This window comes from Drosophila willistoni, chromosome 3R, assembly GCF_018902025.1.
Source record: "Drosophila willistoni isolate 14030-0811.24 chromosome 3R, UCI_dwil_1.1, whole genome shotgun sequence".
Lineage (NCBI taxonomy): Eukaryota > Metazoa > Arthropoda > Insecta > Diptera > Drosophilidae > Drosophila > Drosophila willistoni.
Window position 1 is genome coordinate 13,466,607 of NC_061086.1, and position 17,063 is coordinate 13,483,669.

General features: G+C 43.4%; 6 protein-coding genes and 2 non-coding genes across 9 annotated transcripts; 6 read left to right on the plus strand and 2 right to left on the minus strand.

Annotated features, from left to right (window-relative positions):
- Positions 1-5: 5 nt before the first annotated feature.
- Positions 6-2,552, plus strand: LOC6650520 (GRIP and coiled-coil domain-containing protein 1). Its single transcript, XM_002073773.3, has 3 exons — positions 6-200; positions 266-2,099; positions 2,165-2,552. Exons 1-3 carry the CDS (start codon positions 119-121, stop codon positions 2,343-2,345), a joined length of 2,097 nt encoding a protein of 698 aa, XP_002073809.1. The 5' UTR covers positions 6-118; the 3' UTR covers positions 2,346-2,552.
- On the minus strand, positions 2,549-3,994 carry LOC6650521 (protein arginine methyltransferase NDUFAF7 homolog, mitochondrial). The gene has a single exon (XM_002073774.3). It carries the CDS (start codon positions 3,940-3,942, stop codon positions 2,617-2,619), a length of 1,326 nt encoding a protein of 441 aa, XP_002073810.3. The 5' UTR covers positions 3,943-3,994; the 3' UTR covers positions 2,549-2,616.
- A 199-nt stretch (positions 3,995-4,193) lies between these two features.
- Positions 4,194-5,129, plus strand: LOC6650522 (antigen 5 like allergen Cul n 1). Its single transcript, XM_002073775.4, has 2 exons — positions 4,194-4,331; positions 4,380-5,129. The coding sequence occupies exons 1-2, from the start codon at positions 4,224-4,226 to the stop codon at positions 5,052-5,054; spliced, it is 783 nt and encodes a 260-aa protein (XP_002073811.1). The 5' UTR covers positions 4,194-4,223; the 3' UTR covers positions 5,055-5,129.
- On the minus strand, positions 5,058-6,151 carry LOC6650523 (J domain-containing protein CG6693). Its single transcript, XM_002073776.4, has one exon. The coding sequence runs from the start codon at positions 6,060-6,062 to the stop codon at positions 5,175-5,177; it is 888 nt and encodes a 295-aa protein (XP_002073812.1). The 5' UTR covers positions 6,063-6,151; the 3' UTR covers positions 5,058-5,174.
- Positions 6,152-6,604: 453 nt separating this feature from the next.
- On the plus strand, positions 6,605-9,442 carry LOC6650524 (60S ribosomal protein L3). 2 transcript variants are annotated; one of them, XM_002073777.4, is made up of 6 exons: positions 6,606-6,681; positions 6,804-6,996; positions 7,226-7,394; positions 7,880-8,015; positions 8,351-8,740; positions 8,971-9,442. In XM_002073777.4, the coding sequence occupies exons 1-6, from the start codon at positions 6,679-6,681 to the stop codon at positions 9,322-9,324; spliced, it is 1,245 nt and encodes a 414-aa protein (XP_002073813.1). In that variant the 5' UTR covers positions 6,606-6,678; the 3' UTR covers positions 9,325-9,442. The 2 variants fall into 2 exon arrangements, with proteins under 2 accessions (XP_046867854.1, XP_002073813.1); XM_047011898.1 differs by lacking the exons at positions 7,880-8,015; positions 8,351-8,740; positions 8,971-9,442 and adding an exon at positions 7,646-7,718 and having other exon boundaries at positions 6,605-6,681.
- LOC6650525 lies at positions 7,057-7,137 on the plus strand. Its single transcript, XR_049951.2, has one exon. It is a non-coding gene; the product is annotated as a small nucleolar RNA U43 (small nucleolar RNA).
- Positions 7,472-7,553, plus strand: LOC6650526. The gene has a single exon (XR_049952.2). It is a non-coding gene; the product is annotated as a small nucleolar RNA U83 (small nucleolar RNA).
- Positions 9,443-9,753: 311 nt separating the features above from the next.
- LOC6650529 (myotubularin-related protein 13) lies at positions 9,754-16,616 on the plus strand. The gene is made up of 9 exons (XM_002073778.4): positions 9,754-10,028; positions 10,098-10,201; positions 10,275-10,622; positions 10,688-11,653; positions 11,719-14,308; positions 14,371-16,009; positions 16,074-16,198; positions 16,258-16,340; positions 16,423-16,616. Exons 1-9 carry the CDS (start codon positions 9,974-9,976, stop codon positions 16,513-16,515), a joined length of 6,003 nt encoding a protein of 2,000 aa, XP_002073814.1. The 5' UTR covers positions 9,754-9,973; the 3' UTR covers positions 16,516-16,616.
- Positions 16,617-17,063: the final 447 nt, after the last annotated feature.

Here is a 17,063-nt window from a genome sequence, read left to right on the forward strand (position 1 = left end):
GTTGGCAGGCCGGCAGATCCAATTTGTTTTTAATCACAGAAAAATATGTTGCAAAAACGAAAAGGAAAGTAAATTAAATCTTTAAAACCATTTAAAGTTTTTCATTGTACTTCCAAACATGGAAAAGCGGCAGAGGGAACTAGAGGCTCTGGTGTCTAGCCAAAAGGAACAATTAAATCGCTACGAGAAGCGACTGAAAGGTGAGAGGCATCAAAATATTAACAAATTTTAAGTTATTACATCTACAAATTGGTGATTCTTGCAGACGTGGTCACTGCATATAAGGGTCTCCTAAAGGAGAAGGAGGCACTAGAGACCAGCTTGGTAGCACATGCAGAGGCCACTGCGGGTGTGGGGGACACCGAGTCTTCGACTAAGTCCACAAAGGCAAATGACATTTCAGGGGATTCCACAACGAACGATAACGAAGAAGAAGATACTGCAACTAGGCAAACTGCTGCCCGTGCCTCTTCATCATCTGAGAGTCAATTGCAGACACAAATTATTACGCTGATGAACTCATTGGCCACTCTGTCGGCCGAGAAATCCCGCATGGAAGCTTCCTTTCAAGCAGACAAGAAGCAGTTGCGCTCACAAATTGTCCAGAAGGAACAGGACATTCGCGAAATGCAACTACAGGCCAAGGACCTGGTAAGCCGAGCGAAGGGCGATGTGGATGAGGTAAAGGCCAAATGGATTATTGAACGACAAGAGCGAGAAAAGGAAACCAGCAATCAAATGCTCATGATACGTGAGCTTCAAAAACTGTATGCCGACGAGCGTCATCTTAAGGAGAGTATTGAGATGCAGTTGAACAACTTCAAGACACAATTCGCCAGCAATGAAGCGGAAAATAAACGATTGACAGAGCTCCAATTCCAGCTGAAAGAAGCCAAAGATCAGCTTAAAGTCAGCCAGGCCAAAGTGCAAGAAGCCAACACCTCTTCCACCACCGCTTCGGATCATGCTTTAGTCCTGCAGCAAGTGAGCCAGGAGATGCAGCAACTAAAAGATCAGCATGCCGAGGCCATTAAACAGGAGCAACGTCGTGTGTTAAAAGCTGAAGAACAGAGCCGGCGCCAAGCCGCCTTGCATGAGCAACGTGTGGCCAATCTGGAGGCAAGGCTGGCCGAACTCAGCAGCACTGTGGGCAGCTATGATCGTTTAAGGCAGCAGGATCAGGATAATATCTATGCCTTAAAGAAACAACTGATGGATATAAATCCTACCCAAACAACGACTCAAACAACAAAAAAAGAGGACGACCTGGATATGCCAACGCTTGTCGATGAACTAGTGCGTCTCAAGAAGCTTCTAGTGACGGCAAATTCACGCTCTGCAAATCCCTTGGATCTAAGCCAAGTGTTGACCCTCTCGGCATCTGCCTCAGAGAATCATGTTCAGTGCGAGCAACAGCTTCAGAGTGTCCAGCAACTGTTGGACACATCCATTAAGCAGCGTCAATTATTGGAGCAAAAGTGTGAATTGCAGCAATCGCACATTCAAACGCTTCAGGAGAAAGTGCAAGTCCTGAATCGCAACATAGACGAAGCGGAGCAGGAGCTGAAGCATCAGGGAGAGAAGCTACGCATGTCCCTAAAACAGGAGCGATCCAAATGGCAGGAGGCCAAAGCAGAACTGGAGAATGAAACTCGTTGCAAGCTCAACGAATTGGAACAATTGTTGCAGAAACAGCGACAACGTTCACTTCAACTTTTGGACGAGAAGGAACAGGAGATAAAGACATTGAAAACATCGTTTGAGGTCTTCCATCACCAGGGAGTCGGCGTGGGGGCAGGAGATCCCACCACTCCCTCTGTCTCTTTGGAGCCAGGCGTAGAAACTGTCTTCAATTACTCCTCGGATGCGGATAGTGTCGAGGGTGAGCGGAAAGTAAAGTCCAAGAAGCTTTCTCTAAGTGACAATTGCCACATGCTGCACTATGCAAACGAATTGGCCCGCAAGGACATTGAAATCTCTAGCCTAAGAAAGGCGAAATATTCCATAGAATCCACATTACGCAAAGCCATCCAAGATAAGGTTACATCCCAGCAGGAAATGCATGAGAAAATTGAATGTCTTGAAGAACAGGTAGACAGGTGAGAAAAAAATTATATAATAAATATGAAAAATGATTTTAATTATGACCCTAATTTTACATTAGGCTAGAGCGATGTCAGACCCGGGAAGGAGCCAATCTGGAGTACCTGAAAAATGTCATTATTAGCTATATAGTGACCAAGGATTTGGATGGCAAGCGGCATATGCTGAATGCCATTTCAGCGGTCCTACAATTCACGCCCAGCGAAATGCAAGCCATTCAAGCCACATTCCAAAAGAAATAACAAATCAAATCCTTTCATAAAGTTTAATGAAGTATCAGATACAATTCCATTAATCTTAACCAAACGATTGTCTTCATTTTGGTTTGAAAATTTGTTAAAAATGTTTTCAAGTTTTATTTAAAATGTATATGAATATATAATGTTAAATGATTTAAAACGAAAGAGAAAGCAAATTTAAAAGAAAATCATAAAGTATACTGAAATTGATTTAGATTTGACTTCTGGTAATTTATTTAACTATTTAAAACGAAACAATGAAAGAAAATTATTCTCAACTGAAACCGGCCACAGGATACTTTTCGAGATGCTCATGAAGAATGCCTGGGAACATGGCTAGAAACTTGAAACGGCTGCCCATTTGTTTTGGGTCTGTCAGCATCTGATAGCCGGAGCGTATAATCTCTTGGTTTTCGGGTAGAGCATGGGCCAACAGTTGCTCCAATCTCACATCGCCTTGCATGCGCTTGAGAAAGTCACCCTGTTCGATGGGTCCACAGCAATATATGTTTCCTTGGGACTCGGCTGTGTTCTTAACCAATTTAAAGTCCACATCGGCTGTGAGATCAGCGCTGCCTGGTTCCAAGAGTGGATCATGCAGAGCATGCTGTTTGAAGGCACGAAATGTGTCTGTTTTCTCGCCAAAATGTCCATAGTCCATGATTAGAGAAATGCCGCCATTCTTTTCCAGACGCTGGGCCAGAAGTCCGACTTGACGTTCAGTTTCCAATGAATATTCCAGACAAGAACGTGTCTCTTCGGTTAGTGGTCGAAATACGTGAGAAACCGGAGTCTGGGACTTGGATAGAACATAACGAAACTCATTCTCCTTATTTTGTGGTTTTTCTTCTACATCTATGAGCACTTCGTGCCATTTGCCATTGACCAGTTGAAGCTTGTGCGTTGGCAATGCATCAAAATATTCATGAGCCAGCACCAAAGAGAATCCCTCGGGCACATCCTCTAGCCGTTTATGCCAAAACGCTTTCGAACCAGTGGCAGTGGTGCCCACTTGGTAGTGTGGCAATTGGGCAGCTGCATCCTCCGTAAGAGTTTCGTGTTGATAGCAGAAGCGTTGGGCCTGTAACTTGCTCAAATATGGACTAATCTCCACCAGATGCATAGAGAACTCGGCTCCTAATTTGAATTTGGTCAATACTTTCAGAACATCCCGGGCCAATGTGCCACGACCAGGGCCAAGCTCCACAAATTGAAAGGGTGAAGGACTACCAAGTTTCCGCCACTCATTGACCAACCAAATTCCGACCAGTTCACCAAAGATTTGAGAAATTTCCGGTGAAGTAATGAAATCTCCTTCGCGGCCAAAAACATCTCGCTTCATGTAGTAACCCCCTTGAGGATTCGTCAAAACCTCACGCATATAATCGGCCACTGTTATAGGGCCAGTGGCTAATATTTTGGCTTTCAGCTGATTGGCCAGGGATGAACCGTTTCCGCCATCAGGAGTTGGTGATCCCAAATCCGTTTTGGGCTGGATTTCTGCATTGTTTGAACCAATCACCTTTAGATTGGGCCGCCTCACAGATTTGTAGCTATAGAAGCGTCCAACTGCTCCGATTCCTCCATTTATACGTAACATTTTGCTCGACCAGACTTGCCAACTCACTGAGAATTGTTTCGGCTAATCAAATGAAAAAGCCGCTAAAGTTCAAATTTAAAATAATTATGACAGAGGCTGATGAGAGAGCAGGGCGGGATTACCAAGAAATTTGTGAACAGACAAATGTTTTTGTTGTTGTGGCTTATGGGAAATGCAGCTGGCAAAACATGGAGTCAAATGACAAGTGATTATGACTTGGATTTTTATTATAAATAGTGACAGTCAGTTAGACATTCAACAACTAGAGAAGCACCAGCAAGATGAAGTTGTTTATAGTCTTGGCTGCTTTGATGGGACTCACCTTGGCTGTGGACTACTGTGCCCTGCCCACATGTTTGGACAAGCACATTGCCTGCAATAACAATGGAGTACGTACATTTATTAATTGTATCCTTTAACTAAACAAATCGCTTTAGAATTTCAGTGCAGATTGCCCCAAAGACGTGCGTGAAATCAAGATGAATGCCCATCATAAGCTGATCCTTACACTCTTCAATGATTTGCGTAATAATGTGGCCAGCGGATCTGTTGAGAAACTACCAAAGGCTGTTCGCATGGCAAAAATGTCCTGGTGCGAGGAACTCGCTCATCTAGCCCTCTTTAATGTAAAGACTTGTCAATCTCTGCCAGATAAATGTCGCAGCACCGAACGCTTCGCCTATGCTGGCCAAAACAATGCAATCTTTAGTTACAGTGGCTCGGAATCGGAGTACACTGATGCGGAAATCATCAAAGAGCAAATTGAGAAATGGTTTGCCGAACGTTCCAATGTCACTCCTGAAATAATGGCCGGTTTCCCTGAAGAGTTGCCCAACAAGAACGTGGCCAAGTTCACCATTGCAGTGGCTGAGAAGAACACTCATGTGGGCTGTGCGGCTGTACGCTTCTCCAAGGACTTTTATCATCACTTTGTGCTGACCTGCAATTTCGCCACCACCAACATAATCGGGCGCCCTGTGTACACACCTGGAGAGAAAGCCACCTCTGGATGCAAAAATCGTTATGGCGCTGCCTTTGACTATCCCAATCTGTGCTATGCCAAAGAGATTTACGACAATGAGCTTGTCTCAAAGGATATAAAGGTGTACTAAGGATTTGATATGGATTATGGATATTTTAATGATACATAAATACATATATATTAAAGACGGTATAAAACTATTAAACATAAATATTAATTCTTAATTTAACTTCTACCGCGTGGCATAAATTTAAACTTTTGTTTTTTCAACACGTCCTCGTTTGACGCCATTCAAAGTCTGCTGTTTGGTTGCAGCCTTGACCTTCTTTTTCTTCTTTTTGTCCAAGGAGCCGAAGTCCACTGTCTCGGATACATCCTCGCCTCCATACTTTTCCAACAGACGATCCATAAGAGAATTGTAATTAGATTCACGTTTATTTTTGCGAGCCAAAATCATTTGCTCTAGATTGCCATCAGAGGCCTCCAGTTCGGCCTCATCTTCCTGTTGTTTACGACGCTCAATGCGTTCCTTGATTACTTTAGCTTCCTTGGACTCACGGGCATATTTCTTGTGACGTTTGTTTCGCTTGGCTGCCGGCTCCTCTGTAAATATCTTATATTCCGGCACTTCGCCAGCATCTATCATCTCACCCACAAGCACCTTAATCCGGGGTTCATCCTCGACTTTCATAAAGGGAACATGATTCATTATGTAGTTGATGCATCCCTTGCCTCCCAAATAGGATTTTTTCACGTCTGTGCGCTCTAGATCTGAACCTATATACTCTTTTTCATAATTGCTAATCTCCTCCTCTGAGATTGGCTTAAAGATTTTGCTCCACAACTCCAGCCAGGAAGTCATATTGCTCTCCTCGTCGTCATCATCGATAATGCCCTGCTCATCGTAGAGAGCCCGCTTTTGGGTATCAGTCAGAACCTGATACAACTTGGACAAAACTTTGAATTTTTCGGTGGATTCAGCCTTTTGTTCTTCGGGGACTCGATCGGGATGCACCAACAGGGAAAGCTTGTGGTACGCTTTTTTAATTTCCTTCTCCTTGGCATCTTTCTTCAGGTTCATTAACTTGTACACATCGCGAGTCTCAAAATACTTTTCGCATAACTCTAGAGTAGACATATTTGTATGAAAATATTCTCTTATTCTTTTTTTTGTTACTGCGGAATGCGCCAAATCTAATCAGTGTGACCGTTGCCTCGCTTGCAATAAAATATTTTCGTTTATAAAAGTGTTAACCCAGAGAACAAATTTTTATCGTAAAATGTAAAATTTTTAATGGTGTTGAAAATTTAATTATATTTTTGAAGGAGGCAATATTTTCAAAAAATGTGTTACATTTATACATGTTTTAAAAATATAGTGTGTGGGAAAATTAAAATTTTAAGGACTATGCAACACACTCGACTGATGATTTCACCACCATGTTATGTACACCTTATATAATATTAGCTTATTATCCATTTAGAATAGATTCCAAATAACAAAAAATAATGCAAAAATAAAAGCAGAAAAAGAGCAATGGCTCGAAAATCGAGTAATTTTTAACCAAATCCAAATAAATTTGCATTCGCCCCCTATTATTTATTAAGTATCTGGTAACATTAATCTTTATTGATCTGGCAACACTAGTTTTTTCGAATCTGGCAGCACTAATTTATCCAAGCGCAGCCAACTTCGGTTTTCGGCCATCTACTTCCTTTCTTTTGCTTTTCAACGTCTGAAGTGAACAGACGCCATGGTAAGACTTAGTAGTTTTTATTGTGCAATCTTAAAATTTGTTCTTTTAAACTCAAGTGTGAAAAAGTGCAGTGTATATGTATACTAATGCAGCAATATGATATGTTTATTTAATCTCTGCAGTCTCATCGTAAATTCTCTGCGCCTCGTCATGGCTCCATGGCCTTCTACCCCAAGAAGCGCTCATGTCGTCATCGTGGCAAGGTTAAGGCTTTCCCTAAGGATGATGCCAGCAAGCCAGTTCATTTGACTTGCTTTGTGGGCTACAAAGCCGGTATGACCCACATTGTTCGTGAGGCAGACCGTCCTGGTTCAAGTAAGTTTCTTTCGAAACATTTTTCTCAATCTTCCAATGTATTTAGTTGTTTTTGCTATCGTGATGAATTTAGTTATCAATTATGGTTAGAACAAACATGATTTCCGTGATTATCAATTATAACTAGGGCGAACTGACTAAGCAAAATCAAACTGAGAACGAGAACCTATTTTTCGTTTTACTCCACGTGAGCACGTGTTTAACCTCACTTTGACTTTTCATTTTGCAGAAATCAACAAGAAGGAGGTTGTAGAGGCAGTAACTGTACTGGAAACCCCACCCATGATTGTTGTTGGTGCCGTTGGTTACATTGAGACTCCATTCGGTCTCCGTGCTTTGGTCAATGTCTGGGCTCAGCATTTGTCCGAAGAGTGCCGTCGTCGCTTCTACAAGAACTGGTATGTACCAATGCGGCCATTTTGTTTGCTCTCAACACGTGTTCTCCAGCTCCGACTTCTTTGCCTCTCTCTTTCTTTGGATGATGATAAGATGGTATCTGAATGAGCTAAATTACTGTTGAGAAGCCTTGTACCATCTGCTGCCTTCCTTCTGATCAAAAAGAGAGAGAGAAAAAGAATTGACTGTTGAACATTACTCTGACTACAACTAGAAAATCCATCATACTAAATTATGCAAATCATAAATAAAGTTCTTGGATCAGTGAAAAATCACTGAGAGAGCTTTTCAAATCTCTGCTAGTTGTGTGAGCTATTCCAACCTAGACCTAATTTTTGGGTAAAGAATCTGGAATCAGTGAGCATGGCCTGGAAGATGGTTAATCTCCGCTTGCGCTCGCTACTGTCGACGCAATGAGGTGCCCTTCCCTTTTTTTCCCCCCTCTTTCTTCCTCTAATCGCAGACGAAAAATGCTTTAATCGTCCAGGTACAAGAGCAAGAAGAAGGCCTTCACCAAGGCCAGCAAGAAGTGGACCGATGATTTGGGCAAGAAGAGCATCGAGAATGATTTCCGTAAGATGCTGCGTTACTGCAAGGTCATCCGTGTGATTGCCCACTCCCAGGTAAATAGCAATTGATTATATTCTATCATTATCGTCATGTCATGCTTAAATGCGACGTCCTTGGCCTTGTTGCGCCCTTGTGGTGCGCTCGGTCTAAAAGGTATCCGTGCTGTGGCTCACTCTATTCACAGTTTAGGGGTACAACGTCGCAGATGAAATTGCCATCTTTCCGATGTGCATAACTTGATATATTCCACTAACGGTGCGTAGCCGCTTAGGCGATTATCGCTCGGTTAAACCATATCACGTACATTCCCCCCATATTTGATTCTGCCAATTTTTCATTTGAAATTGATTAATCTCATAATCTCCTTATTGATTTTCCCTTATTCCAGATCCGCTTGATTAAGCAGCGCCAAAAGAAGGCCCACATCATGGAGATCCAGCTGAACGGTGGCTCCATTGAAGATAAGGTCAAGTGGGTGCGTGAGCATCTCGAGAAGCCAATCCAGGTCAGCAATGTCTTTGGCCAGGATGAGATGGTCGATTGTGTCGGTGTGACCAAGGGTAAGGGTTTCAAGGGTGTCACCTCGCGTTGGCACACCAAGAAGCTGCCCCGCAAGACCCACAAGGGTCTGCGCAAGGTCGCTTGTATCGGTGCTTGGCATCCATCTCGTGTGTCCACCACGGTTGCACGTGCTGGTCAGAAGGGTTACCACCACCGTACCGAAATCAACAAGAAGATCTACCGCATTGGTGCCGGCATTCACACCAAGGATGGCAAGGTAAGCAGCAAATCATTTCTGACGGCAGCAACAATTTGATTTAGTATTTTGGGGTTTTTAATGATGATCAAACCTAAATATAACGACATCGAAAACAAAAACCTTTGATATACCATGATATTTATAATGATAGGACTGATAAATCCCAAACCACAAAAAAAATATTGGAATTGACGAGCCTCTTTATACTCATCGGGATACTAATCTATTGTCTGGTTTTTTTTTTTTAGGTTATCAAGAACAACGCCTCCACCGAGTACGATCTGACTGATAAGAGCATCACCCCCATGGGTGGCTTCCCCCACTATGGTGAGGTCAACAATGACTTCGTCATGATCAAGGGTTGCTGCATTGGCTCCAAGAAGCGCATCATTACCCTGCGCAAATCTCTATTGAAGCACACCAAGCGTTCGGCCCTCGAGCAAATTAAGCTCAAGTTCATCGACACCTCATCCAAGATGGGTCATGGTCGTTTCCAGACTCCTGCCGACAAGCTGGCATTCATGGGTCCCCTCAAGAAGGATCGCCTCAAGGAAGAGGCCGCTGCCACCACCAGTGCTGCTGCTCCCGCTACCACCGCCTAAGAACAGAGCAAACAAAATCTTTGGTATTGCGCTTTTTTCTCTACCGACAGATGGCGGTAGATTAGAGAACTAAAAGAAAATAAAATGCGTTTTCAATAAACTAACAAAATAGCTCTAATTGTTTTTGGATGTTTTTGGTTTTTAATGGTTGATTATAGGATTGTTGGTGTTCATTTTTATATTCATAATTAAGTCATGTTTGAATGATGAGCCTTAAAATTAGTTCTAGTCTTTTGAAAATACGTTTTACATATATTAAAACTAACAGAACTTATCGATGTTGTTTAACTTAACATTGACTGTTAAATTTACACGTATTCGGCCACACTGGTATTAACAGTGCTGCCAGATCTGCAAAAATTATGATTTCTGATTTCCTTTCTGGCAACACTAGAGGCGAGCCTCAATTAATTGAAATTGAAAGCTGGAATTTTTATGCAAATTAGATAAGAAAAAAAGAGAAACACATACACACATTTGGTTTTCGGACACGGCCTACAAATTGCCAACGTTGCAGTGTGTGAAGTGAATAATAAGCCAGGTTCCTCATTGGCCGGCGATGTGCAGAGGAGGAGAAGGAATTCCACGACGAGCAGAAGAGGAAGAAGCAGCAGTAGTAGGTGTTCTTGTTATTGTGGGTGTATAAAAGATGTCCCGGCTAGCCGATTACTTTGTAATTGTTGGCTATGATAATGATAAAGAGAGTGAGTGACGATGGCAAGTAGGGGTGCTGGTGAGGTCGATAAAACTGAAGAATTCGTTTGCATTTGCAGAGACTGCTGGAAATGTATGTGGCCAGGCCATATGTGGGAAAATTGTGCAACGTTTTCCCGAGAAAGATTGGCCGGACACACCCTTTATTGAGGGCATTGAATGGGTAAATATTAATCACTAAATCTATATATATATAATACGTATAATACATTTACGATTTTATTGTTCTTAATTAGTTTTGTCAACCCTTGGGATGGAATCTATCTTATGAGAAACAAGAACCGAAATTCTTCATCTCAGTTCTGACCGATATCGATGCGAATAAGCATTACTGTGCCTGCCTGAGCTTTCACGAGACTCTGGCTATTACACAAACCAGAAGCAGTGTGGATGACGAAGATGAGACAACAATTGGTGGCAGTAATAGGCTCTTGGGTGGGGCAGTTAATGCCAGTTCCGTGGAGGCGGCGGCATCAGTATCAACAGTGGCGGTAGGTGGCGCTCCAATTACGCATCACAGTGTGATGTATGCTCCCAAGTGTTTGGTACTTATATCACGCTTGGATTGCGCCGATACATTTAAGGTAAATAAAAAATTAACATCTTGAAAATATGCGGATTTGAATCATCATTGATTTTTATTTTGCAGAACTGCCTGGGTACCATTTACACAGTGTATATTGAGAATTTGCCATATGCTCTGGAAAATCTGGTCGGAAATATTTTGGGATGCATTCAAGTGCCACCTGCCGGTGGACCACAGGTGCGCTTCTCCATAGGGGCTGGTGATAAGCAATCGCTGCAGCCGCCTCAAAGCTCTTCGCTACCCACAACTGGTAGTGGTGTTCACTTCCTCTTCAAGCAACTGGGCATTAAAAATGTCCTAATCCTGCTCTGCGCTGTGATGACCGAGAATAAGATACTATTTCATTCCAAATGCTATTGGCATTTGACGGACAGTTGCAAGGCATTGGTGGCCCTAATGTATCCGTTTCGTTATACCCATGTCTACATACCCATATTGCCTGCCCCCTTGACCGAAGTGCTATCGACACCAACACCATTTATCATGGGAATCCATAGCTCATTGCAGTCGGAGATAACAGATTTGTTAGATGTCATTGTTGTGGATTTAGATGGTGGATTAGTGACCATACCAGAATCATTGACACCGCCAGTTCCCATGTTTCCATCACCATTGTGGGAGCAAACGCAAGAATTACTAGCGATGATACTCTTTCCGAATTTAGCTCAAGCGGATTTGGCATTTCCCAGCCAGCATCCGCCAGTTAGCAAGACCCAGACGGAGGCTCACATAGACAAGGAGCTGCGTGCCATATTTATGCGTCTGTTTGCCCAACTCCTTCAGGGTTATCGCTCATGCCTCACTATCATTAGGATTCATCCCAAAACAGTGATAACATTTCATAAGGCTGGTTTTCTGGGTGCACGTGATCTCATTGAGAGCGAATTTCTTTACCGCGTTCTGGACAGCATGTTCTTCACAACATTTGTGAACGAAAGAGGTCCACCATGGCGTGCCGCTGATGCCTGGGATGAGCTATACAGTTCCATGAATGAGTTGCTCAAATCGGAGGCACAAAACAAGAATCTCGTAAGTTAAAAGGCAAATATCTTTCTAACTAGTCATGCAATAACCACACATTTTTATCCCAACAGATCCTTACTCACATTCAAGAGCTGGGCCGTACTCTGTTCGAAAATGAAGGTACAGGTCATAGCGGTTATGCTCAGAAAGTCTTACGGCCACCGGAGGGATCCTTTCAGCGCATTCATCAGCCTGCATTTCCGCGCATCAATAGTGAAAAAGTTGAGCTGATTATTCAAGATGGCATACGTAAAAATGGTCTGTCTGCTCAACGTTTCCATGTGACACGTAATCAGCATAGAATTATTCCCATGGGTCCTCGTTTACCTGAGGCTTTGGATGTGCGACCAAATGCCGTGCACAATTCGGTTCGTCGATTGGAGGTGCTGCGCACCTGTGTTGCTTATATTTTCGAGAATCGCATTGCAGATGCCCGCAAATTGCTGCCAGCCGTAATGCGTACCCTAAAGCATCGGGATGCCCGTTTAATTCTCTGTCGCGAACTCTTTGGTTATGTATATGGCAATAAGGCAGTGCTGGATCATCAACAATTCGAGTTGGTCATACGTTTCATGAACAAGGCTTTGCAGAATTCCTCCGGCATCGATGAGTATACAGTGGCTGCCGCTCTTTTGCCCATGTCAACGATTTTCTGTCGAAAACTATCCACGGGAGTGGTGCAATTTGCGTATACAGAAATACAGGATCATGCGATATGGAAAAATCTACAATTCTGGGAGTCTACATTCTACCAGGATGTGCAGGCTCAGATTAAGGCATTGTATTTGCTGCAACAGCAACAACGTCGTCGTCAAACAGAGAGCAAAAAAGAGGCCAATTGCATATTGGATGAAGTCCCATTGGAGGAGCCAACGGCCCTAGAAATTACTGCCGAGCAACTGCGCAAATCACCCACCATTGAGGAGGATAAGAAAAACGAGCTGTCCAAATCTGAAGAGTCCACCTTGTATAGTCAGGCCATACATTTCGCCAATCGCATGGTATCACTGCTAATCCCACTGGACGTTAATGTTGATGCAAGTAGTAAGCCAAAGCCAGCTTTTCGGCTCGAAGAGAATCAGAGTGTGTCCAATAGCATTATGGGTTCCCATAGCTTAAGCGAACATTCCGACGAGGGATTCGAGGAGAACGATGCCCTAGAGATTGGTGTAACAGTGGGCAAGACGATATCTCGTTTTATTGACTGCGTTTGCACTGAGGGCGGTGTTACGTCTGAGCACATTCGCAATTTGCATGATATGGTTCCTGGTGTGGTGCATATGCATATTGAATCATTGGAACCCGTCTATCTGGAGGCCAAACGTCATCCGCATGTCCAGAAGCCAAAGATTCAAACGCCTTGCCTGTTGCCAGGCGAAGAATTGGTCACAGAACATTTGCGATGCTTCCTTATGGCCGATGGCCGTGAGGATGATACCCAGTGCCTAATACCAGCCGAGGGAGCTCTCTTCTTGACCAACTATCGCATAGTTTTCAAGGGTTCACCGTGTGATCCGCTCTTTTGCGAACAGACCATTGTCCGGGCGTTTCCGATAGCCTCGTTGCTAAAAGAAAAGAAGATTTCGGTGCTTTATTTGGCCCATTTGGATCAAACGCTGCCCGAGGGTCTCCAATTGCGTTCAAGTAGCTTTCAATTACTGAAGCTGGCCTTTGATACGGAGGTCACACCCGAACAGATTGAATCGTTTCGCAAGACATTGGGCAAAGCGCGTCATCCATTCGATGAATTTGAATACTTTGCCTTCCAGTCATATGGCACAATGCTACAGGGCGTGGCCCCGTTAAAAACGAAAGAGAAGTACTCCACACTAAAGGGCTTTGCGAAGAAGACTTTGCTGCGTACAGCCAAACGTGCGGGCTTCAAACAAAAGCAGACTACCAAACGGAAATTGGTTGCCGATTACGATATGGGCAGTGCTGATGCCCTGGAGACTCACTCCCTGGACGATGAGCTAGAGGATGCCGATGAGTTTGAGACCCAAAATGAGACTCTGCCTCGCCTGCTGAGCTCTAAGGATATCGAACGTATGCGCGAACGTAGCTATGTCCAGGATTGGAAGCGTCTTGGATTTGATGCCGAATCGCAGCGCGGCTTTCGGATAAGCAATGCCAATGCTAATTATGCCCTCTGCCGATCTTATCCGGCTATCATTGTGGCTCCAGTGCAATGCAGTGATGCGACCATGACACATTTGGGTCGCTACTTTAAGGGCCAGCGGATTCCATTGCCCACTTGGCGTCATCAAAACGGAGCGTTGCTTATTCGTGGTGCCCAACCAAATAGCAAGAGTGTGATTGGCATGCTGAAGAATACCACTGGTGCCAACACCATGACCCATCATCATCATCATCATCTTCATCATCCACACGATGTCAGCCATTACCATGAGCAGGACAAATATTTCATGGCCCTGATTAATACCATGCCAAAGATGGCTTTGAATCAGTATAGTGGATTGAATTTGTCGATGAGCTCATTGTTGGGCCATGGTGAGGATCATCATGCTCACCATCATCATCATCATGCACAGCAACCGATGACACCTGAAGTAACGCGCAAACATGAAGGCAAAAGCAGCACCATGAAGGGCACCTCAGCTGCTCCACTTGGTTTTCGCAAAATGCGACTCTATGCTTTGGGTAAGCTATTGATAATGGAAGATTTCGATATTGTTTGCAATTAATTTGTTCTTGTTTTGCAGGTGAGAAATCTCAAGCCAAGTCGAATTTAAATGGCGATTTCTGTGCTGATTTTATACCCGTGGACTATCCGGATATTAGACAGTCCCGATCGGCTTTCAAGAAACTTATTCGCGCCTGCATGCCCTCGCACATTGCCAATGATGCAGATGGTCAGAGTTTTGCCAAAATGGTCGAACAATCCGATTGGTTGCAACAAATCTCCTCGTTGTTGCAATTGGCCGGCGCTGTTGTGGATCTGATAGATTTGCAGGAAAGTAGCGTTATGCTTTCGCTTGAGGATGGCTCTGATGTTACGGCTCAATTGTCGGCTATAGCTCAACTTTGCTTGGATCCATATTATCGACGTTTGGATGGCTTTCGTGTGCTGGTGGAGAAAGAATGGCTGGCTTTTGGCCACCGTTTTGCCCATCGAAGCAATCTAAAGCCATCGCATGCCAGCACAAATATAGCCTTTGCTCCGACCTTTTTGCAATTTTTGGATGTAGTACATCAACTGCAGCGGCAATTTCCCATGGCCTTTGAGTTCAATGACTTTTATTTGCGTTTCCTGGCCTATCATGTGGTGTCGTGTCGTTTTCGAACTTTTCTTTTTGACTGCGAATTGGAACGTTCGGACTCAGGGATATCGGCCATGGAGGATAAGCGTGGTTCACTGAGTACGAAGCAAATGTTTGGTGGTGGTAGCGGAGGCGGTGGCGGCGCCGGTGGAGCTGGTTCGGATGATGAGTGTAACATCTATCCATTGGATATGCGAAGTCCGCGTAATCCCACGCCTCTGAATCGTATAGGGCACTCCATTTTCGATTATATCGAGAGGCAGCACAGCAAAACGGCCATTTTCTACAATTTCCTCTACTCATCGGAACAGGATTCACATGTGCAAGTGCTGCGTCCTCAACATAGTCTGGCTGCTTTGGACCTGTGGAGCTACTATACCAACGAGGAGCTTGCCCAGGGACCGCCATATGATCTGGAAGTCACCAATGTGGATGACGAAATCGATTTGTCCGAAATGAAGGGAAAACGTATGATGATAACTGCTGGCTATGACAACATTGAGAAATGTAATCCCAATGCCTATGTCTGCCTGCTGAGTGAGGTTAAGCAAGCGGAAACGGAACGTGGCCATCTTTCCCAGAAATGGCAGCAAGTGTGGAATCAATTGGAAGTCCCTCTCAATCCCGACTCATCCATGTCATCTTTGTCACGTAAAACATCACTTAATAGCATGCTGATACAGCAGACGCACAAACGCTCAACTCTGGAAATCATTATGAAGGGACGCCTGGCTGGCTACCAGGACAAATTCTTTCATCCGCATCGTTTCGAAAAGCATCCATATACGACACCAACCAATTGCAATCATTGTACCAAATTGCTTTGGGGCCCCGTGGGATATCGCTGCATGGACTGTGGCAATTCGTATCATGAGAAGTGCACAGAGCTATCTATGAAGAATTGCACGAAATATAAGGCCATTGATGGATCAGTGGGCGGGCCGCCAAATGTGAATATGTCGCAGGGTGGTGATACGGCTAGCATTGCCTCTAGTGCGGCAACAAGTGCAGCACGAACATCAAGCCACCATTTCTATAATCAATTTAGCAGCAATGTGGCCGAGAATCGCACGCATGAGGGGTAAGTTTGATTCGCTAGTTAATCGATTTAAAGAAAAACTAAATTGTGCTTTCATTTCATGTAGACATTTGTATAAACGTGGAGCCCTGCTCAAGGGCTGGAAACAGCGTTGGTTTGTCCTGGACTCGATAAAGCATCAATTACGCTACTATGACACATCCGAGGACACCCAACCCAAGGGAATTATTGGTAAGAGACCAAGTTGTATTTAGAATTACTCAACCCCAATAAACTTCTTCTTAATACAGAACTAGCTGAGGTCCAGTCAGTTACAGCCGCTCAGCCCGCACAAATTGGCACAAAGCGAGTCGATGAAAAAGGTTTCTTTGATGTAAGTACATTGTTACCTTAGAATTCATTTGAGTTATTCGAAAATCCTCTCTAATTTGTACCTCTTTCTACTCTTCCTGCAGTTAAAGACTTCGAAACGCACGTACAATTTCTATGCGGTCAATGCAATTTTCGCCCAAGAATGGATTGAAAAGCTACAGGCTTGCTTGCAGTAATCGAATGGACTTCTCACTCGGTCCGTCTCTCATCCCTTTAACCGTCATCTATTGTTATAGTTTATTGGACCACAGAAAAAAAAACTCTTCCTCGACTCGAACTTGGCCTCCTAATTTCTTGATTTTGTTATTTTCTAGTAGAAAAATCCATTAACTTATTCGTTTTCTTCCCTATTCTATTTTAATATGTGTGAGTATTTACTTTCCTTCCTACCCTTCTATTTACCTGGATCTGTGTATTATTTATTACTATATAAGTGTGTAATTCCTTAGTTGATTTAGTATGAAAAGTTGTTCATATACATACATATATGCTAGTAACAATTATCGCAAAAAAAAAAAAAACAAAATATGCTACAAAATTTAGTAAAAAAGAAGAAAAACAAAACGAAAACAAATCGATAACAGAATCGTGCGTATATATATATATATTATATAATGAAACTAATATCATGTGATGTTGATAATGAAGCTGATGATGCTGATGGGCTGATGGCGGGCAGTGACTCTTTTTTTTTTTTTATACACAACTTTTTATATATTACATA